Genomic DNA, 24,599 nt, shown 5'->3' on the forward strand with positions numbered 1-24,599 from the left:
ATTTATAAAGTTTTATTTTAACCCCCCCCCCCCCCCCCCGTTGAAACATATAAATATAAAGAATAAATATGTATAAACTGATAATTTTTAATTAAATAAACTCAAGTTGATTCCTTATTTTGTGCTTCTTTGCTGTTGAATTTTGAACCGGATTCATGATCAAAATTCCACGATGCGGGTCAATTTTCAAAGGATTAGGGTCTTTATTCAACACCTTTCGTCTCATTATTCAACGTGGAAAAATGACTCCCGGGTCAATTTTCAACCCGGGTCAAAATTCTTCGTTACAACGGCGCACAAAAAATTGCGCTAGCTTTCGACTAAAAGTACCAACATCAAACGAACAGGTCTTTGCATTATTTATAAATAAAATAATATGCACACAAGATAAGAAATAAATGCATCGATTATAAAGACCGCAAAAGAAATACTACGCGTCGGCCACGAGTTTCTGATGTGCAATCGGATGTAACGAATTCGAAGGGTTAATACACCCGTGTGGAGGTGCGTAGTTAGGATACGTCGCAGTCAACAGTCCAGTACACTGGCGTGAGTGACAGTGCTGAAAGGTGTACGTTCTCATTGTAGATTTATTAGAAAATGGTTAAAACCCAATTACTGCAATTTGACAAACAAGTTCTTAAAACGAATAGATAAACAGATATACATCCAATTTATGTAAGTGCCTTTTGAAATAAATCCAGTGTTCAGTGCACAACTTAATTAGAATTAAGTGGCGTTTCCGGTCCTGTATGTAGCGGATGTTTGAGGACATTGGATTTAGCTGCCAGTCGACTTCAATAACAAAAGACGGTAAGTCAGGTTTATTATCGCATGATTGTAGAATTTCTATTAGAAAGGACATAAAATTAAAACGGAAATACATAATATAATTCTAAAACAAATGTTAAAATGGTAAAAAAAAATTCAGATATTTCAATTTAAGATTTACAGTATTACCTGGTCAGAGGCTATTGACGAATGCAAAATTAGCGTTAGGCCAGCTTTTTTTAATTTTTAGGTTTACGAATTATTTTTCAAAATATTTGAGGAGGAGGAGAGAGAGAGAGAAAAAAAATAAAATCGAAAAATTTCTCCATCGAGAAAAAAATAAAACAATTTTTCAACAATATTTTTTTATTTTCAAAATAAGAACACATGTCCAGAAGCTGCCATTTCATAAATATATGAGCACCTTTGGTTGTTATTGATGTTCTTATAACATATTTTATTCATTGGCACTGAAAACTCACGTTAATATAGTTTATATATAGTGAATATGCATGTATAAAAAAGAAAGGTTTTCTTTTTTTTTTTATACAAGCACATATTGTACATATACAATTAGGCAAAAAAATTAGGGGAGTTTTTACTTCTTCCTTGCAGAAAAATAGGGGGAAGTTTGAGAAATCATTCCTTTGATTAAGTTAACAGTGCTATGCACATTTTAAAAACTTATAATTAATTCTAAAATAATGTTTCTGAAAATAAATTGAATTAGAAGCATGTCCAGATTCAAATGTCAGTAAAAATCAAAGTTTTACATATTTTTTTTTTTAATTTTAAAAAGCTGATATAATTTGTAAAATTCTATTTATCTAATGTAATTAAACCTTTAATAAAGAAAATGTTTCGTTATTATGTTTGCTGAATGACAAATAAAATTATTCTTTTTACTTCAAACCCCTGTGCTTCAGTGTGTTTAGGGTTATTAGTCCAACCCTATGACCTACTTACAACCGTTATTTAGATGACCTATTTCCGAACGGTTAAATCATGATGTTTTTAGTATTTATGTTGCAGTGAAAATGTCTTATCATTTCCTTGCTAATGAGGTTAATTTATGGAATTGTGAACACAGAAAAAGACTTCAACTTCTCTATCTTGAGGAAATTCTGGCTAAGATGCCGATCACAAAAATTAATAGGGTCATAAACTGTAGGGTTGGGCGAAAGCAAACAGGAGTCTTTAATTTTTTGGTAACTTTTAGTGTCCGTGACTTGATCGTAAAGAACTCGGTCTTTTTAATCAATATATGAACAACAATAATTTTGACTACATGTGATTGCATCAACATTTATTTTTAATTTTACAAGAAAGAAAATTTCGGGTCGGCGGAATAAAAATTAAATTGATAGCTTGTTCAGGACCTTTTATTTTTATTTCGAGTTTTAAAAAAAAATTTGGTCGGTGGGTTTGTAAACCGAAATTTCAAAAAAATGTTGGCCTTAGTGGACCGTTATTGAGATCATATTAAGAATGTAGCGTCGATGATTTTCATTTAAAGAGGCTGGGTGGTCAAACCTATCAGACCTTCATGAACCTTAATGTAAACAAAAATTAGAGTTATAATTATTTTTGAATGATTAAGATTTAACGATATGATTGAAATGTTTTATTATATTCTGAAACAGAATTCGTCTTCTTAAGTAATTTTTCTGTATAAAAGTTCATAAAATTCATTTCTTTTAATGTAAAAATGAAAATTCTCATCTTTTATCCGTAAACATTATTGTACTTACATGTATTTTTTGCTGGCATGCGAGATCAATATTTTGATATGCAGTAGATTTATGTTATATTTATGTTAACATGCAACTTATTTATGTTTTTATGGTACTTTTTATGTTATCATGCAACTTTGTGATATTAACTCAATATCAAATTCATTCGTGCAATGATAGTGTCTTTGGTAGAGAATTTATCGCACTCCAAAGGGAGAAAATAATCTTCAGTTAAAATTTAAGGATGTCAACCAGAACGTAAACTGTCGCTCGGTCATACCGATCATCGACAGAAAGTTTTGAAGGCGACCACTGGTTATAAAGTTGAAATAAAGTTTAAAACATCTGCTTTATTTTCAAACTCATCAGTGTGTGCGTGTTTTTTGTGTAAGTAAGATTACCATTGGTTAAGAATAAAATATCATGATCGTTGAAATTTTTCTTTAAGAATGATTTCCATATCAAAACACAATAGGTGAGGCATAATGAATTTCAGCAATGTAATCTGCAATTTCGATCGTAAAATACTAGCATCTATAAATTTTATCTTTAACCTTAAAGACGAATGTCATTTTGATATGGCGCAACTAGGAATAAAGTAATTGTAACCTTGGGGGGGGGGGGGGGGGGGGGGGGCAGAAACCTAAAATATTTTCTTTTTGGTAATTACATGTAATAACGCTTAACCTATCATTTTGTAACGGTACAGAAAAAGCCAAACTAGTTAAGGAATAAACAAATTTTCAATTGTCTCTAAAGTGAATTGGAACGTGGAACTTAGAACCAGGTGTTTCGCGCCAATTAGCACCATCTCTTAATTTTAGATCTGAGACCTACTACTATAGGAATAATTCTAAAGTTGTTTTACGGTTTCCATTTTCAAATGTGTTTGTTGTCTGATCAAAGTAAGGTTTAATTTCTGGATGCACATGCATAATTTGGATTGTTTTCAACAATGGTACATGTAGAAAGAGGTAGGTTTAAAGATACTTCCATGCAAGGCAAACTTAGTTTTTGGGAGTTGATTTTAATCAACTCTCCTATGCAGTTACTCTGGCAAACCGAAAGTGAAACAGTGTTTGGACCTAAGCACAAATCATCACCGCTGACAAGTCTTCAGTAAGTTCTTGAAAATAATAGAAAAATTTAAAGTGATGTATGCTGAAGCATTGTTTTTCAAGAAAACTTATCAATAAACACTTTGAAAATAGTCAGATTTTATATAATACGAACAACTAAGATATTTTTAAAGTCTCACATATTCCTACGCCAGAGTTTAATATAACCTCATTCAACCAAACGCTCGGCTGTCTCCGTAAATTCCCGACAAACAGAAAGGCTCTCTTGCTTGTCGGAGATTAACGGAGACAGCCGAGCGTCTGGTTGGACGAGACTAGAGTTCGATGTCAATAGTGCTTGGATCCATAAAACTTTTAGAATTGCTTCGATTACTTATACATAGTTTGAAATCTATCTTTAAATATTACACAACATGATTCATATGGGGTTTCTCGAAATTCTTGTTGGAAAAGTATAAAATTCATATCATAAAAAGTGCGTAATTCAAATACAGACTAGAAACTACATGTAATTGCCATGCAAGATAAGTTGATTTTAAAATAAATGATAATCGACAAAATCATGCAACTCCCGTCAGTTCTTCGGTACTTTGATTTTTAAAGAGTCTTGAACGCATGCATCAATTTAACTAACATAGATTTTAAATGCTTGAAACGCACCGTGAGATTTCATAAAATATGTTTAAAAGACAGTGTTTATTCTATTCTTCTGTAACCGGATTGAAGTACTTTTGATTATGATTCGATTGAAACGAAATGCAAATTAATTAAAACTTGATTCATGCATTTTGTATATATCTCGACTATTGTTACAATGGAATTTAAGTTACACGCTGTATGGAAATATACGATACGGAAAGCGTTGCCAAGATTTGAACAAATAACTAAACATTTAAAAAATAGAAACAGTAAACCCTTTATACAACCTTGAAAAATGAGGCAATGCCGTGGAGAAAGAGAGAAAGAAAAAGAGAAAGAAAGATTATTACTGCATTGAATCCGGTAATAGTTTCCAATATTGCATTGAAATACAACCAGTTTGAACAGACAAAGGAAAATTAAAAAAAATCGCGTTTAAAATTTTTTTTTAATATATTTGGTTAGGAGGAACTGTTAAGTATCATTATTTGTTGAAAATACAAATATGTAAAGTTCAACACCCGAGTAATATACTAAGTTATAATAAATATTCGAAAAAAATCAATAATAACTAGAACTTTTTTTGTCTTCAACAAAAAGTAAGGGCTTTTCGACAGCCCCTTTTCCTATTTTATTTTAAAAAAGTCAGAAAAATCACTTCTTTTTTTTTATACAAAAGAAAGATAACTCCAGATTTTTACAAGTTGAATTACTTTTAATTTCTGATGGAATATTTTCAAAAAATCATATAAAAGTAAGTATTTATTCCTCGGGCACAAAACTTGGAACGCTGAGAGTGTTTATGCTTTGCATTCTAAGAGCAAAGCAAGATAATTCTTTCGAAATTTTTTTTTTGACTTTTTAAGGTGGCTCTATACACTCACAGTTTATTCCAATTTTCAATAGTAGACCACAAAACATATACTTATAAAATATTAAAATGATGATAGAGATACGATAAGTATTTTTAAAGAATTTTTTAATGTTTTTTCGTGTTTTTGTAAAATGATTTTTAAAAAGTTAACTACTAACAAATTGAGAGAATTTTCTTTGTCATATGATGGATATTTCCTTCGGACATCTAAAAAAAATATAGCACTTCTTAACATTCAAAAATGTTATTATTGCAATTTTTTTTTTGTATTTCCCCAAAACATAATTGTTCATATTTTCTTACTCTGTTCACAAATCATCTGAAAAAGCTGCTTCATGTTATAAGGAAATGTATTTTAATAAATGTGACATAATTTTTTTTTTAATGAAAATCATTGCAAATGAACACAAAAAAAATTTTAAATTTTATTTGGAATGAAAGTTCCTCAGGTAAGAGTTATCGTTCCTAAGTCCCAAGGCCCAAACACCTTGGGGACGGTTTATTTCTGAGTTGAAGAAAATTTCCTAAATATCATGTTGGAATGATAAATACATACATATTTCATTATAGGCCTATATAAGTGAATATATTCGCTTTAATGTAAAACTAAATCAAATTATAAAGGGTAAAATTAACTAATAGGATTTATGTATCCCAACCTGAGAGAAATTCAAAGCCCCCCCCCCCCCCCCATCTCCATCCCCTTAAGGTGGTAAGGAATATTTGTCGACATTATTGTGGATTAAAGTATATTATAATTGAAATACTTTCACCGGTTTAGAATTTTCTTAAACATTATTCAACCCAAAAATATGTTTTAGAAAATTTTTGAAAATTGAAATTTTTATCGTCCTCAACGGGATACGATCTCATGACCTACAGGTTTGTAGTGAACCCACTAACCCACTGCGCTACGCTGCATCATGTCGATGATTGGGAAGAAACTATTTAAAAAATTATACTTCATTTTATTGTTTATTTCGATAAATAATACGACACAACGTGAAGGTGTCACATACCACATTACTTGTAAGTAATGAACTTTCCAATTATGAAATTCAATCTATTCATTTAACAAATTTTTCACAAGAGCGGTCCCCACACAATTCGCCTCAGTTTAAATCAGCCAGTACCGGAATTGCATGCTTCCAGATTTACTTTTTTGCGTACTGCGTCATCAAAAAGTGGTGTATAGAGCCACCTTAAATGTTGTGATCTTTAGGCCTTAAAAACCCCTATAGGGTGTCCAAAAGTGGCCCCTCGGACCATTATTTTAAGATTGTACTCTTTATTGAAAACAATAGACTGAAAAGATTTCGAAAATCGGAAGAAAAATAAAAAAGTTACAGCAAAAGGGCTGTTTTTAACGTTGACCCCTACAGATCCCAAATGTTTTAAAATTATGTACCCAAAGCTTTTTCCAGTCTGTGCGTTGTGTGTGTCATTATAATAGTGAAATATTGTAATGTTTACTTGAAAACTTTATAAGAAAACGTGGAACGCGTGATTTCAATTTAACATTGAAACTCCAATAGACGATTTTCATCATCTTTTCGACCGAAAGTCGAAAAGCCCTAATTCTAATAAAATACCAACAGGGGCATACACAATATTACACAATACACAATACAGTGTAAAGTATATAAAGATGTTATGAATATTTATACATTATTCACAAATAGATCTATACTTTTAAAGCTATACACGTGATACAAATTGTTTTGCTGTTGAAATAAATTGAGAAAAATGTAAAGTGGTGTAAAATAACATTCTACAAAGTACATGTATTTTTTTTTACGACACCCCAACTCTTGCCAGTTTTAAATAGCATTAACATTAGGAAAAAACTAATACGAACAGAAACTAGTCTTTAGGGGAAAACACATACTCACCCACTTTGTTTTTTTGGGTCTATTTTGTTCGTAATTGTTTATAAGATAAATCCATGCTTACGAAGTTTTATCCTATGAAGGTGTTGACCCTCTCCCTGTCTAAAATTAGCTGTCAATTTCCCATGATACATTGATATTCAAAAAGGAAGCGTAACTTTTCTGGCAGAAATATTTTTCAGTAATCAAAAATTTATATTTTTGTAGGAATTTTACTTTGCAATTTACAGCAACAGAACAGCAACAGAAAAAATGCAGTTCATGGTCATTCATAATTGACGGAATTTTTAGATCGTATTAAAGTTATGCTCACATATGTCCAATAACTGATAAAATGATGGTGGGGGTGGGGTGGTCCGGGGGTCTAAAAGGCACTAGAAAAAAGTACTTTTATAATAAGATTTTAAAAAAATGATTAAAAGAGATATTTAAGGATGCCACCACTTGTGTCAAATTTGATAAAATACATTAAATTTTAGTGGATGAACAATAAAACATCATAATTTTAAAAACTGCATTCAGAGCAATGAGAATAAACTTAAAGGACATTCATGAAGAACGTCAAGTCCATATCTTAGAAAACATTAATTGGTTTTTAACCGGGTTTTCCTACGGAAAAATCCAATTATTAAAATGGTGAAAAGGGCGGGGGGGGGGGGGGGGGTGGGCGGGGGGGTGGGCGGCTGCCAAAAGTGTACCCTCATTGTACGGATAACACCTCCTACAGTTTTCAAGATAGGAAGTTGTTCTTTTGCAGATCAATTGTACTTATATCAGAGGTGTGCATATTGCTAGAATTTTGATTTCCGATAAATTATGAAAAAAATACCAGCTTTTGGACTTAGTCATTTTTTGGCAAAATATTGCATATAGGGTACTCCATTTCACTGGGTTGACATGGATTATGGATAAAGTTCACATAAAAGAAAACCCGGTTTGCTGTCACATTGACAGCTTTTCACTTGTTGTTTTTGTGTCTTAACAACTTGTTTTGCAAAACGGTATAAATTCTTGTAACAAGGAATAAAATTAATTTAATGTTTTTCATCAAAGATCATTGACAATGCCTGCAAACAGGTTTAAATTCTGCTCTGAAAATTCTAAATTCAAATCAAACGAAAAATTAAATAACAAACCTGATGTTTCAGTACGTCCACAAAAGCAATGTTTTCATTATAATTATATGATTATATGCAATTAGAGAGGAGTTAATGATATCTATCTACATATGTACAATTCAATTTTGCCAATGCGTTTAAATTTTCAACTTCCGGTTCAATTGATTTGGTGACCTTGCAATGTCAGCGTGACACAACGCTTTATTAGTCCCCTACCGGTTTACACCGGTTTCCTCTGCGTCCGTCAGTCCGTCTGTCTGTCCGTCCGTCCGTCCGTCTGTGTCCCACTTCAGTTTTCCACACTTTTTTTCTTTATGCGTTTGAGAAATAATAATGAAATTTGCTGTACTGCTTCAAAATGTCTACAGATCAAGTTTACACTTTTTTAGCATCTGGTTGACATATTTTCGAGAAAATTAACTTTTTATATTCCAATTTCTTAATGTTCGGGTTCGATATTCTGCGTAACAGTGCATTGTTATACCCTCAGAATGCTTGTTGTACTTTAATAATATGCGTCTTTTGACCTGTACCGAGAAAATTATTACTGAAATTGCATACGAGCACGAAACTACACTTTTCCAGGCTTTATATCCTGGTATAGTTTATTGACATATATACTTAAACTATTTCCGTATTTCAACTCGAGCACAAGTGAAACTTGCACAAAGGTTACACTCAATAAAAAGCAAGATGAGCATATATAATTTGATATATTTTATAATAAACTTGAGGTCTACAGACATTCTGTAAGTAGAAGTTTTTTTTAATTGCCGAGTTTATGTCTGCGCCGGGTACCCCAATCATTGACTAGTTTGTGAACCATAAAATGACTGTGTTAAATTATTTGTTGCAGTATGTTCAATATTTATGCCAATTTTCATTGATATACGAAACTTAGAAAGGAAAATATCTGGGCTGTCTCAGTTATTTCCGAACAACCCTCGTAAATTTGTGAAATGGGTTGGAATAGTTTACGCCTTTTTATAAACCGCTTCTACCTATTTTATATTCGTATAAAATAAGGCAGCTATTAAATTCATTTCTTAAATGATTTCAATCAAAAGTTTTCATTATGTTAATACATTAATCTAGTTGTAAGGTATTATATGCAAACTACAGTAAATAGAATTGAAGAGTAGACTGTTGGTTTTGAATGGAAATGTACCTAACCAAAAAAGTATGCCCTCTTTTTTGGAGGTTGTTTACCTTAGCTCTGTAGAAATTATAAAAGAGTTTCAATGAATGTTCACAAAACTTTCCTCTTGATTGGTTTGAATAATTTGCAGTTCCTGTGTAATTTTGACCTAAATGTAAACGTTGAAGAATGTTGTTCTCAGAATACGTAAGTACTGACCCTTTCTCGTAATATATAATACACTCCTGTGTATTTTTACATGCAATATAAAAAAGTTAGGATATATTATTAATTGAAATAGTTCTACCAAAACGAGGATATACGGGAATGATTTGATACTGACTGACTGGTCACGGCCATATCTATACTACATGTATTTTAATCTTCTCAAAAAGAAAAACTGTGTATAAAGATAAACTAGATATCTATCGCAATTGTAGAGGTAAAATAATTTTATATTAATATCATATATATTTAATATTAATTTTATTTTGTAATATTATGTTTACAAAATAGATTAATTTATAGCTAAGAATATTTAATATAAAATTTAAAGAAAGATTTGATGAGTAATTTGTTAAACAGCCAGGACTCTTCAATCAAGAAACATTTTTTTTTCAGTCTTCGATTGATTTTCATCGTAGAATGTGCTGTAAAGACAAAATAATATTTCTCTGTGCTAATAGAATTTATATAGTTTCACCTGTATCAAATAGAACTGATCTTGTAAGCTTTGTAATGAGAAAAAAATCCCAAGTCAACAAATGTCTGATTCTCTAACAACAATAGCATTCTTTGATCAGTTTTTATAAGATCAAGATAAATATGGCGGAATTTTATTTCAAGGCAGTGTCTTGCTAATCAGAAGTGTAAACTTTATAAAACGAAGAAAAAATATTTTCAGCGACTATTACACACACCTCACAGCAAAGCTTTATCCGACTTTAAAATCTTTTCCAACAATGACAGGGCCCTTTTGTCCGCGTTGTTGATCTTTAATTTCGCCTTCTAGATGACCGCAACCATAGATATATGCAACCAGTGGAAGGTTTTCAAAGAGATAATTATGTTAGGAAAAGAAACTAGTCTTTGGATCTCTTTAATAAAACTTTTGTGGACGTACTGAAAAAGGCGTTTAAGTATTTTAGGACATCTCAGTATTATGACTTACTCAAATAATTAAGAAAATCTAACTGTGTCGCGCAATAATATTAAGCGACATATACTAATCTGCACGAAAGGGGTTAAAGACAAGCTAACGTTAAACATTCTAATACTGTTCAAAATGTTTTTACGTACATAATCATTATACTATTGAAAATTTAAAACGTTAATTATATTTAGAGTATGAAGTACTTTCAGCGTTTTCAATATCTTCAGGTGACCCATTCTACCGTGTACATCCCACTTTAGTAATTATTTAAAATTTATTCTTATTTTACATTATACACCTTTGAAATCGATACGGAGTATATCTTTTTAAAAAACCAATGACAAGCATCGGGAAAAATTACGTATTTTGAAAAAAAATTTCAAAGTGCGTTAAATATTGGACCATCTTAAGGCACTTTGAAAGTTTAATTATTTTTTCAAAGTGCAGAAATGTCGACAATATCTTTCAGATAGAATGGGTTGTAACATTAATTCCTGTTTCTACGTCCAAGTCATACATACATCCATCGATATATATATATATATATATATATATATATATATATATATATATATATATATATATATATATATATATATATATATATATATATATATAAACGATTGATAAACAAGGTCAACGTCTTATAATATTATCTGACACATACAAGAAGGAGCAGTATACCAATATTTGACACGTACTTAAAGGGACAGTACCCGATACTTGACATGTACTAGAAAGGACAGTACACCGACACTTGACATGTACTAGAAGGGGCAGTACACCAATACTTGACATGTACTAGAAGGGACAGTACACCGACACTTGACATGTACTAGAAAGGGCAGTACACCGATACTTGACATGTACTAGAAGGGACAGTACACCGACACTTGACATGTACTAGAAAGGACAGTACACCGACACTTGACATGTACTAGAAAGGACAGAACACCGACACTTGACATGTACTAGAAAGGACAGAACACCGACACTTGACATGTACTAGAAGGGGCAGTACACCGACACTTGACATGTACTAGAAAGGGCAGTACACCGATACTTGACATGTACTAGAAGGGACAGTACACCGACACTTGACATGTACTAGAAAAGACAGAACACCGACACTTGACATGTACTAGAAGGGGCAGTACACCGACACTTGACATGTACTAGAAAGGACAGTACACCGACACTTGACATGTACTAGAAGGGGCAGTACACCGACACTTGACATGTACTAGAAGGGGCAGTACACCAATACTTAACATGTACTAGAAGGGGCAGTACACCAATACTTGACATGTACTAGAAGGGGCAGTACACCAATACTTGACATGTACTAGAAAGGGCAGTACACCAATACTTGACATGAACTAGAAGGGACTACACCAATACTTGACATGTACTAGAAGGGGCAGTACACCAATACTTGACATGTACTAGAAAGGACAGTACACCGACACTTGACATGTACTAGAAGGGGCAGTACACCGATACTTGACATGTACTAGAAAGGACAGTACACCGACACTTGACATGTACTAGAAGGGGCAGTACACCAATACTTGACATGTACTAGAAGGGGCAGTACACCGACACTTGACATGTACTAGAAGGGGCAGTACACCGATACTTGACATGTACTAGAAAGGACAGTACACCGACACTTGACATGTACTAGAAGGGGCAGTACACCAATACTTGACATGTACTAGAAGGGGCAGTACACCAATACTTGACATGTACTAGAAGGGGCAGTACACCGACACTTGACATGTACTAGAAGGGGCAGTACACCGACACTTGACATGTACTAGAAGGGGCAGTACACCAATACTTGACATGTACTAGAAGGGGCAGTACACCAATATTTGAAACATAGTGGAAGGAATAGTCCTCTTAGCAACATCTTTGACATGTTTCAATGTTCGGTCACGTAATATGCATGGTGTATGAACAGTTTTGATAGTACCACAGTAGTTTGATTTTTATAATGTGTAGAAAGTTTTGGATTTTCTACAGAAATGTACATTTTAGAATAAATTCATTTAATGAGTCTGCATCATTTGTATTCTTGAAACAGCTGCAGAATAAAATGCAAAACTGTTCATTTCTAAGCATAGTAAATAATATACTACATGCGTATTATGTTTATTCACCAAAAATAAATAAATATAAAAGGACATATTTTTTTCCTTTCAGAGTATGATGAAGGGACTGAGATATGGTTCTTTAGTGTTTTGTAGTTTCCTCGCCCTTCTCTGGCTGTACGCATTCCTTTTCAACACATCTCTATCTCCCAAAAACACTTCTGATCTTCCAGAACAAAATACAAACTTAGCCGTCAATCCAAACGACTCTATTGAGAAATACCTTGACGCAATTTTGGAATAATAAAAGGTTTGTAGTTTTGTAAGTGAATTTATTAAACTAACCTCGTTTTCTAAAGAAATAAAATGTTTTACGGTGCTACCGTTCTGGCGAGCGCAGCAAGAATTACACATACCTTGCATCATTGTCAACCTAATACGTGTTATCAACGAACGTCAAAGAATTTTTGAGAGAGTATTTTGCTCTACAATAAGTATGCCAAATGTACTAATTTTAATGGTTACGATACATACAGCGCAACACCCTACCCCTCTACAGAGAGAGAGAGAGAGAGAGAGAGAGAGAGAGAGAGAGAGAGAGAGAGAGAGAGAGAGAGTGCTCAGGCCCTGTTTGTAGGTGTTTAATTTCCCACTTTTAAATTTAATGGTTTGATTGTATGCAATATCAACATAAATTTTTTAACTGTTTATTTTTTCTTTTTATATCTTTTTATTTAGTTCAAATTATCCTATTGTTTATTTTCTCCCTACTCATATACTTACCTGTCTACTGTAAATTCATGCACAATTAGCTTAAAAATGGATCGATAAGACAGTAAAGTATGGCTCTTGCTAGTATATATTTATATAATCCCTATATCAAAAAAATATAAAACAAATCATATGTCAATGAGACAGGTATCGCAGTCTATACTTAAATACTTTTAGTAGACGCATCACAGATGTTTGATCCACCTCTAAATTTATCGCGGGAAACATAGTGCGAGACCACTTTCCATGACTTTGTTCGTCTTTCTTTACGTATCTCGACTCAATACGACGGTATGGAAGCATGTAACAAATCTCCTGAGTCTCGCCAAAGCATATGCGGTACTCAAAACGTATCTTCAAATCATAAGACACGGTCACCGTAAATTACGAGTTAAAAGTCGGCCATTTTTGGCATAGCACCACGGGTGAAAACATTAGAGGGCATTATGGGACGTAGTCAAAAAATTTTGTTTGATGAACTGTAGGTTTAGCTCGTTCTTTTCCCCGCGCACACTGGTTTTTAGAGCTCGCTTAATTCGCTTGCCGGTGTAATGAAGAATAATGACCCGTCGCATCGTCTATATTCTTCATATTGTTCATGAATTATACTTGCATTGAGTTTTTCCACTGTAACAAACTGCTGGGCATGCAAGTGCATCACCCAAAACTAATGATGAAACCAAAATTATGAAAAGTTTACTCCAGTGTTAGGCATTATAACTAAGCTGAAGTTAGTAGGCACTGACAGCAGCCATTACGCCAGTAGAGGTGAACGGCCAATAAGGAAAATCGTCAAAGTACTGAGAGTACTCGTACAGAAAATATATTTTACTTTATTGTCGGCATTCTTGAGTAAGTTTAGTTAATATCAATATGATTATTACATGAATAGTTTGTATGAGCATTATTGGTAACTTTTGATACAATAAAGATCATGTGATCAAAATCAAGGGGGATATAAACCCCTAACATGGGCCCTAACCTCTTATCAACGCTTTCATAAACAATCTTTTCTTATTATAATCGATCAGTGTCTATTATCCATTAAGATTTACTATAGTCAGGTACTCTTCACACATTTGCTCTATTCATGATCACAAATACAACATTACAACAAATGTTTAGAATATTGCTGTTCATATATTACGTAGAAGAAAACAAAACTAACCCAAAATGATTTTTTAAAAACTGCTTTCCTCAAAAAATGTAAATAAGAAGAATTCATATTCCTACGTTACCTGCCCCTTAGTCTTTTTCCATAAAGATATATACATGTATCATTCTAAAATTGACAATTCATTCACCAATGAATATTGCCTATATTATTACAACAATTATTTTTTCATAATTATTGTTCGTTAATTATCACACAATATCCTCATTGTGTATAATTTTTTCTTTATTTGTGTCATTTCCCGCCGTATGTCGACGAGAGAAGTGACGTAACTGTTAACAATCAATTTGTGGCAATGTAAGAGTGTTTTGTGTGTGCTTGCTACGGATATGACAAACTATATACAGCGATTGATTTACACATTCTGTGTTTATAACTTTAAAATCAGTTGAACAGAGTGAAATATTAAGTAATTTCAAAGTCATATCTTTGATACGGGGTAACCAATGTTTACGGGGGGGGGGGGGTCATTTTTCTATTGGGGTCATGTTTCTTCATGTTTAACATGAGGAAAAATAACCCCTGGGTCTTTTTTCTTCAGAAAAATCCAATTATTCTTCAACTAGGGGGGTCATTATTCTACGTCGAAAAATGACCCCCGGTCATCATTCTACGGGGGTCATTATTCTTCATTACACCGGCGCGCTCGTTATTAGGTATTTATTGGGCCTGTAGTCTACTACTTTTATAATTTCGTTGTGAGGTGGTATGGGGCACCTGTCGATATTAATGTGGATAAAAGTACATTATAATTAAAATACTTTCACCGGATTTTAAAAAAAAATCAAATTTTACAAAATATGACAAAAACCAAAATAACCCGAATGTTTTGAAAAGTTTTGAAATGTAAAAATTATAAAAGCTCCAGCGGGATTCTAGCTCTTGACTTTCAGCCTTCTAGTTAATGCTCTAATCCATTTCACTACGCTGTTAGGTGATAACATTTGGAAAGAAAATTTTCATCAAATTATGCTTGATTATATTGTTTATTTCGATCAAAAATACGCCACAATATAGAGGTGTCCCATGCCACCTTAATTAAACATGTCTAGCTAAATCAGCCTCTTGGACACAACCAGTAGCGTTTGGAAGTTCTATAAACACGCGGGGGTGTTAAGGAAGCATATGGAATCTGAGTTACATGTAAATACGTGAATTCACAAATCTTATTTATTCTGCATATATTCAAATGTCTAAGCAACGAAACGTAGACAAAAACAAATAAAAATACTGAATACTGATTTTTTTCCCAAGAAATTAGTTTGTATTACGTAGATTAACACATCATGATTTGACGTCATGACTGAAAGTTGAATGCCGTGTGAATTTGATCGGAAAGCATTGTAAACATATTCAAAATATAACAAATTTAAGAACTCCAATAAAGTATTGTGGTGTGATTTATTGAGAATTGAACATAAGAATACTGGGAGAGATGTTAGTTTTATTAATCAATCAATCGCTAAAAGGTATGTAAATTTGCTTTTATTTCTCGGCCAGGCTTTCCTTTGTCGTTGTTTACGATATAAAAATTCGACTAGAACAACACTACCCCGTATATAGTGAACTTGAAATTTTATACGTATCGTTACTTTGATCAATGCTTAAATTGAAAAGTGCTGCTAGAATCCCATGTTTTGATGCAACATACCGTTTTCCGTGCAAACTTTATAAAAGTTGGGAAGGTTTTACGAGAGCCGGATGAATAACTATTTAAGAAGAACATAGAATTTTAGCAGCGTTTTGATTAAACTGAGATGTTATGTCTTCACTTGGTATGTTTATTTTATTTTGGAAACCGCGAGCCGGGGAAGCGTTGTTCTATCTCATTTTATGTTAAGGAATATACATAAGCTATTTATAGTTGTCACGTGTTAATGCACCAATGTGGCAGTAATGTACTACCCGATTTTATTGCACTGACATCTATTTCAAAGGATAATTTAAGTTTTTGGTCTTATTCAAAATAGTTATTTAATTTCACGATTTTGAATATGACAGTCAAAATAAGACGCTAAATGCACATATGCTTCCTTAACATCCCCGTGCAACACTGCTTGGAAAGTTTTGCATTCTATTGGGCAATCGATCACCACCAAATCATGCAATCATATAGTTTTTTAAAAACACATTTGGTAAAGAGAATTGAAGGACTTAACTTCTATCCACTCTTTTTAGACTGATTTATTTGCGGGTAAAACAAACATATGTATGTATATGCTTAAGGCTAAACATTAAGTTTATCTAATTCAGATCTTAAATCCGCTCCGACAGTTTTTATATTCATATCTAGTACATGTATACTGGTTGTTAGCTAATCCGATTAAAAGCATATTAAATATAATAACGAGGTGCTGTAAGGTCTTTTGAACGAGGACGCGCTTTGCTGAAGAAGGACGCGCTTTGTTGAACGAGGACGGGCTTTGCTGAACAGACCTCTGATATACTAATAGATGTAGTTTATTTTTTTGAGTCGCTGATCTATCATCATTCTCATAAACTACTTAAAAGTAAAATAAAGAAGATATTTAATGTTTTGTTGTTGGATACGGAAGCTATTTCACAAGTGATTTTCAAATAATTTCACAAATGCTAAGTACGAGTGAAAAGAATTCTTGTTTCACGACCGAAATAACTTCCGTATTCAACGACAAAACATTTATAGTTAATTAAATTTTTTCCTGCCTTTGTTGTCCCAGTATTAGCGGTCTCTTATGTCCATTTAAAACACTATTGCGCGGTGAATATAGGCCACAAGAAATATACACAAAATTACCAACGCAAAAAATTTGAACTATTAAACAACTTTAATGTAACATCTTCAGAATAATTATATTGTTTAAATGTTGATGATAAAATATTTTTTCTTCTTCTTAAAATAAATAAACAAATAGATCGCGCATGAAATAACAGGGACGAATTACAATCGGAAGCAATTCAAAGCGGAGTTTTGAATTCAGAGTTATATAGAGGATATCTATATTGTGTGATGTTATACTGTAGATTCCTTATTTTACGCGAGTACTTAATTCCGCGATTCAACGGTTTTCCATCAAATCGCGAGAACATAAAATCGCGAATGCCGAAATTTTATCATAGTTTCATGTATAAGTTTAGTTTACATGTCTGAAAATTAAAAGCGAGATTTTAAAATTCGCGAGACGGGCTTTTCGCGATTTTACGCGGATATTAATTCCTCGCGTTTAATTAGGAATTTACAGTATTTGCTTTATCAACGAGTTGAAATGGTGTATATGTTTGCGAGGCTTGCCAAGCGAATATAACCATTTCAACGCGTTAGATAAGGCAAATATAAATTCACACAATTATAGATCATACAAATTGATTTATGTTACATGTATGTATCTTTTGAGACAGCCCCTTATATGACCCGAATTGATTTTTTGCAAAGATTAAACGATGATGCACCGTTGTGTTATGCGGTTATTGTGACCTTGTGCAATACAATTTAGTACGTCATTTTGGAGATGAATCTAACTGTTTATATAAAAGTTTCACTGAAATAACCCTTGAAATAATTTTCTATCTCTAAATATTTTTTCTTAGAATGGAAATCTTTTCAGATGACTTGAAAAATCAAGTTTGTTGACATACACAAAGTTGCGAGTGCTCGTTAGTTTGAATTGAATCGGACGAAGAACAGTTATTGAAGTTTTATAAAACAAGACTAGCCCAATGATTCGAAGTTGAAATTATTTAATAATGCTTACTGGTTGTGAAATAAAAGTATTGGGACACATTATTTCGGTAAGTTCTTTTATAAAAACACAACCAAAGCGTTTATGCATTATATAAATAGTGCCTGTTTGGGAGGGTAACAGTTGAAATTGACACCCCAAGAAAACAATTGTCAACAGTTAAAATTGACACCCCGAGAAAACCATTGTCAACCGACGCGAAGCGGAGGTTGACAATGGTTTTCTCGGGGTGTCAATTTCAACTGTTACCCTCCCAAACAGGCACTATTTAATTTATTATACCGAATGTCTTAATTTTTAAGAAAATTTTACTGCTTTTATATAGGAATAACGTGAATTCTACAGCGAACCGTACGCGCATAATTTTCGCGCATGTAACAATCTTTAATGTTACCCGTTGCTAAGTGCGTTGCTTACGCTGAGGGTAATAGAACGGATTATGAACTGCGTCTTAGCCAATCAGATTTCAGTATTTAACATGAAAGTATAACAACATGTTTTATTACATGATTTGTATTCATAAAATCAATAACTCTCCATATACAATCAACATTTAAGTTGGTCTCTTAAATGCTCCTCATATTTTGTTAGATATTTTGGCCATCTTCTACGGAAAACAGCATAAAATATCGATGTGATTAAGCTATCAAGTAAAGTATGAAAATCAGTTTTTGGATCACACGTGGAATTACTGGTGATTAATTTAAATAAAATCCTAAATTCTAAGAAGAGTGACACCGTTCAATCTATCAATGAATCAAGGACATTTTTATCTCAAGGTAACTATTTGAAGTTCGGTTTAGTTTAAATATGGCTATTAAAATTTACAACGACCTTGAATTGAATAGCGACACTTATCAGTTATTGTACATGCATAATAAGCGTTTTGTGTTTTGGATGCAAAAGTGCATTTTTGTAATGGAAAACAGCTAATATCACAATACATTCTGCTTGTGAATACGCAATGGTTCAACGAAGTTTATATTATATTCTAATCCATTATTGAAGATCAAAACGGCACTGTAAGCATACTTGACCTGTCACCAATTCATATTTTTTTTTATTTAGATGTGTCCTAGAACGTTTAACAATTTAAAAAAAAGTTTAAGGAATAAATGTTTATCAAATTGGTGTTGTAAAGTGTACGGGGAGGCGTGCGCGAATCCATATTATTTTTTTTCAGGAGGGTTCTGGACCCCCTCCGCCATCTTCTAAATCTGCGCATTGAAGAGTGTGGTTATGAGCATTTATGCGTCAATGCATTTCGATCAACATCTCAAAATATTGAAAAAATTTGTAATGAATTTTACAATCATGTTTTCCAACTCACTTTTGCAGTTAAAGCTGTAGCATTGAAGAATGAAAACAAAAAGATATTTCCGAACAAGTAAGACATTATCATCTTCTTTTAAACATTTATTTAGATATTTTTTAAATCCTTTTTAAACAATATTTTAAAAAAAGTAATATAAAGCACTATATGCTGTATTCATAAATCATCTCAGATATTGCTAGTAAAAACAGAAAGTATTCGTTATTATATATTTATTTGTCGTTAAAGTGCACAACTGAAACATGTATATACGTTTATCAAATTGTTTCAAAGCAAATCATAAATGTGGGCTGCGTTCATTCAGCAAGCCCAAAAGGTACATTAAACTTTATCATCAAATATTCAACAATTCAAAGTTCATCAAATGCATGTGACCTTGATCCTTAGAGGTGCATGACTCAAGGTCAAAGTTTAACACATAAAGTCATTGAAGAATCAAGCAAATAAAATCAATAAGACATTGACCCTGGTAGGCGCAAATGTCAAGGTCGAAGCTTCAATGTCATGGAAAAGCCAATCAATACTATTTCAGTTGTTACATGTAGATATTTATATCTTGAATATTTCAAAAATGGGATTTTTAACATTACTTTTGCATTTTTTCTTCTTACATGTAATTTATGACATTTATTGTATTATTAAACCAGTCATAGAATTTTAGCCTACACTTTTTTTCAGGAATTATTGCTCTTTTCGGCGTAGGATTGACCGTGATTATAATGATGTGGAAGAACGTCTCTAATTCAAAAAATCAGTTCGATGTATTTCAAAAAAGGGAAACAAATCTTACAGTGGTTGGTCAAACGTTTGGACTTCAAAGATTTGAGGACATAGCGTGCGTGAAATTCCAAGGACGCCTGGGTAACTTAATGATGGAGTACGTGTTCCTCTATGTCATAGCAAAAATCAAACATTTGTATCCCGTAGTTCCAGAAAATTCAGAACTGTTCCAAATATTTAATATTGAAAAAACAACGCTAACCGCCATCGGAAAATCGGCAGATTCGTGTGCCAAGTTACCCGTATATAAAGAGAGGTGGGGACTTTCTTATGATGAAAAGTTACATGCTATTCCACCCTATAAGGGCGTGCAATTCGATGGGTACTTTCAATCGTGGAAATATTGGATTAAGTACGAAAATGAAATTCGAAAACTTTTACGGTTTAAAAACCCAATTACACAAAAGGCCATCACCCAAATGAGGGATATTATGGATAAAATGAAGTTTGAAGTCAATACGGAGAGTGTTATTGTCAGCATACACATCAGACGGGGAGATTACGCAACCGAGGGACATTATAAGTACGGAAAGCTGACACCCAATGAAACTTATTACGCAAACGCCATGCAATATTTTAAAACAAGGCACAAAAACATATTATTTGTGGTGGGATCTAACGATATAGACTGGTCCAAAAAAGCCTTGGCCAGAGAGAAGAATGTATATTACTCGACAGGAAATTCACCGGCGGAGGACATAGCTTTGCTTTCTTTAGCTAATCATACAATAATGTCTGTTGGTACTTTTGGTTGGTGGATCGGATGGATGGCGCAAGGAACTAGTATATTCTATAAGAACATTTTCAGACCTCAATCCGATTTTGCTAAAGAATTCCGGAATAATTCTATTGATGATTTTGTCTATCCCGGATGGATTCCAATGGAATAAAAGTTTGACTTGCTTCACGAATATTGTGTTAATTATCAAAGCATTTTTAGCGCGTTCTGTCGAAGACGTGATTCCCGTTTGAGCCATTATTAAAGTGAAGTTATGTACAAATTAAACATCTGGTCTTTGTAGCAAAGTAAATCCTGTATAAAATGATCTTCAAATTTTTCTCCAGATACTCTTAATTAAAACGTTGAGCCCTTTTGTACCAGGTTTATTTCATAGACTGACTACTTATGGAGCATTGCAGTTCTCAAGAAGATCGTTTATATTTATGAACCAACATCAAACTTTGAATCCCTTGTGGGGCCCAAGCAATTCCCAGGGGCCACAGTCTAGACAACGGAGAATCAACAATATGTCAAGAACATAAAAATAATACATGTTATTTACATCATAACATTTGGATTCATAAGTGGCATGTCGGTGATTCATAACATGGAATCTAAATGTTTTCAGCTCATTTGAGCTGGATGCTCAAGGGAGCTTTTCTTGTCACTTTTTGTCCGGCGCCCGTCCATCTACTTGTCTGTCCGTCTTTCTGCATTTTTACTTAGGTAGTGTAGATTTAAGTCTGTTCAAATCTTGATCCCAAAGTGACCTATTTTTTGATTCTCAGTTAATTCACTGCGGTCTTTGAACGATATTTGGAATACACAAGGTACTCAATGTTTGATGTAGGCTTACATATATATAAACAAGTGTTTAAGGTTCTCCGATCCTAAACCTTAAAGTATTTTTTTTTTCATCCAAAAATGTTATTTTGTCCTTCAAACTTTATAAATGAAATGAAATTAGATGAAATTGTTACTTGCATTCTACAAAGTTATTGCAATTTTGCCCACGATGGATAAAAAGAAGTAAATATACAAGTTGAGAAAAAAAGGCTGTGCCGGTACACCGGGTGCTTGAACCCCTTTACCCAAAAATATATGTAACAGATCTCTGTGGAACCACTAGGTTAAGCATTTCGTTGAATTGACGGATTGTAAAACCATCACTATAAGACTGATTAGATTCTATTAAAAAACAGGTTTATTGTACGAATAAAATCAAATTAGGATAACTTAAGAGTTATCGAACATGCTGAGGTTGAGGATCGTTAAGATTTTTCTCGAGAACTGAAACTTATTGGGTCAATATAAAAAAAAACAGCTAAATAGTTCAGGTGAAAATGATGAAAAATAGTAGATATTTCTGCACTTTTTTTGAACTAACAGTAATAATACAACACTATATTTTTCAAAAGACACATTTTCCAAACAGTAGTTAGTGTAACTTGGTCAGAATGCTCTTTTGAAAATGAACAATAGCTGTTTTATTGTCATTGGTGTTACCTGTAAACAATACACTGTACATAAAAAATAAGCAACTTTTTAGAATAAATTTGAGGTACAAATAAATGTTTACTTATGTGACTTGACAAAGAATAAAAATTAATAGCAATTAGTTATAATAGTAAGTTTCTTTTTACAGTTTTGACATGAATATGAGACAATCTTGTAAGACATACCTGTTTCAATATGTTTTAACATTAAAATGGCAATTATAGCCAAAATTTCAACACATACAATCCATCCAGAATTTCAATACATTAATTATTACTGTGGAATCATTAAATTTCGTGGGGGCCAATTTTCGTGGATTGCTTAAATTTTACAGGTTCATGGGGACGTCATTTCGTGTATTCTCTGAAACCTACAAAGGAAATATGACTTTATTACCCTAAATTATCAATTCGTGGAGGATGTTAATTCGTGGTTGAGAGGTTCCCACGAATTCCACGAAAATTGAGCCACCACGAAATCTAATGATTCCACAGTATGATTTAAAAACCACTAAATACCTAAAGTTTTAGATGAAGGAACATTTTTTCGGCTGGTTACTCCAATGACTCTATAGTTACACCAATGATAGTTTCAGTAACGCCAATGACTTATGAACTAAAATTTTAAGTCTAAAACATCTCAAAGAATTAAAAAGACCTTAATCTTTCATATATTAACCTTGCTCAATTACAAACATGAAAAAAGATTTATCAAAACTAATTTTTTAAATGATTTGCAAAAGCGAGAAATGACAAAGTAACACTAATGACATTTAGTTATCCCAATGACAAAATGCAATCATACATAGATTGTTATTAACACTCTTTTTTTCCTTTATAAAACCTTGACAAATGTTCATTCAATTTGGTATCTCTACATACTAACCCAAATCTTAACTCGGCATACATTTCCACAATTGTTTTCATTTTTTTTTTACTTTCAACGTACTTAGATCCAACCCTAATTGGCTCTTTAATCATACGTTATTATATTATTGTTATTTATCATTAGTGATTATTTAAACTGACATACGGCATAGGTATGTACTTTCCTTTTACAACTTATACCAGCTTTATAAAATGATCAATATATTATACAAGCAAATGTGTTTGTATAAAATCAATGCTAAGGTAATTGGTACATACATGTATTACATGCATATGTCATTGGCGTTACCATGTACTTTTAAATTTCTTTTATGAGATAAATAGCAAAGATGGATAAACTTTGATTATCTTAATCGACATGTATGTTATTCCTGTCTATTAACCAGGTTAATAAAATAAACATTTCATTTTTTTACAAAACAAACATTCACTTTATAATATTTTTGTCATTGGTATAACATGAGCATGTCATTGGCGTTGCTATTGTACCTAAAATTCTCTTTATGAGATAAATTTCCAAAAAATAATAAACTTTGATTATGTCAAGTGATATGGATGTTACCCTTGTCTATTTACCAACTTAATAGAGTAAACATTTCACTATTTTACAAAACAAACATTCATTTCTAATACTTTTGTCATTGGTATTACTTGCATTTGTCATTAGTGTTACTATTGTACCTAAAATTGTTTTTGATTAGAAAAAATGTTGTTAAAAATGAAATGAAATACCCTTTTATTAAATTTTAAATTGATAAAAGTTGTAAATTATAAATAAATTTCAAAATATAAAGAAATGTGTAGTTAAATGTATATCTTCTGTCATTGGTGTAACTTAACTAATCACTGGTGTTACTATTTAGCAGTTACACCAATGACAGTAACACTAATGACAAAAAGTACATAAATGGGCTGCTATACCTAAATACCCTATGAGATAGAAAAAAGTCAACCTCAGAGTTTGTTTAGTAAACATCTTGAAAATATTTAGTATGATAATTACAGTTCTATCAACAAATGTTTTGATATAATTACCACAACACCAATGACATATCATTATTGTATTTCTTACCATTTTGTGACAAGAAGCTCGTTTTAATAACAAAAACCACGAAATGTATAAATGGCGTCTGCAGTCTCTTACAGGAAGTGATGTCTTATAACTTAGGACTAGTTATGATGTCATTTATCAAGAATGACAACTCTTTTCCAACAAAGTAAAATCGG

At 32.5% G+C, this 24,599-nt stretch overlaps 1 protein-coding gene across 3 annotated transcripts; it reads left to right on the forward strand.

Annotated features, from left to right (window-relative positions):
- Positions 1 to 536: 536 nt before the first annotated feature.
- Positions 537 to 21,325, forward strand: LOC105332210 (galactoside alpha-(1,2)-fucosyltransferase 2). Of its 3 annotated transcripts, none has more exons than XM_066065664.1 (4): positions 537 to 813; positions 12,603 to 12,812; positions 19,493 to 19,541; positions 20,166 to 21,325. In XM_066065664.1, exons 3-4 carry the CDS (start codon positions 19,514 to 19,516, stop codon positions 21,155 to 21,157), a joined length of 1,020 nt encoding a protein of 339 aa, XP_065921736.1. In that variant the 5' UTR covers positions 537 to 813; positions 12,603 to 12,812; positions 19,493 to 19,513; the 3' UTR covers positions 21,158 to 21,325. The 3 variants fall into 3 exon arrangements, with proteins under 3 accessions (XP_065921736.1, XP_011433022.3, XP_065921738.1); XM_011434720.4 differs by having other exon boundaries at positions 12,603 to 12,800; XM_066065666.1 differs by lacking the exon at positions 12,603 to 12,812.
- The last annotated feature ends 3,274 nt before the right edge of the window (positions 21,326 to 24,599 follow it).

Source organism: Magallana gigas, chromosome 7, assembly GCF_963853765.1.
Source record: "Magallana gigas chromosome 7, xbMagGiga1.1, whole genome shotgun sequence".
Taxonomy (NCBI): domain Eukaryota; kingdom Metazoa; phylum Mollusca; class Bivalvia; order Ostreida; family Ostreidae; genus Magallana; species Magallana gigas.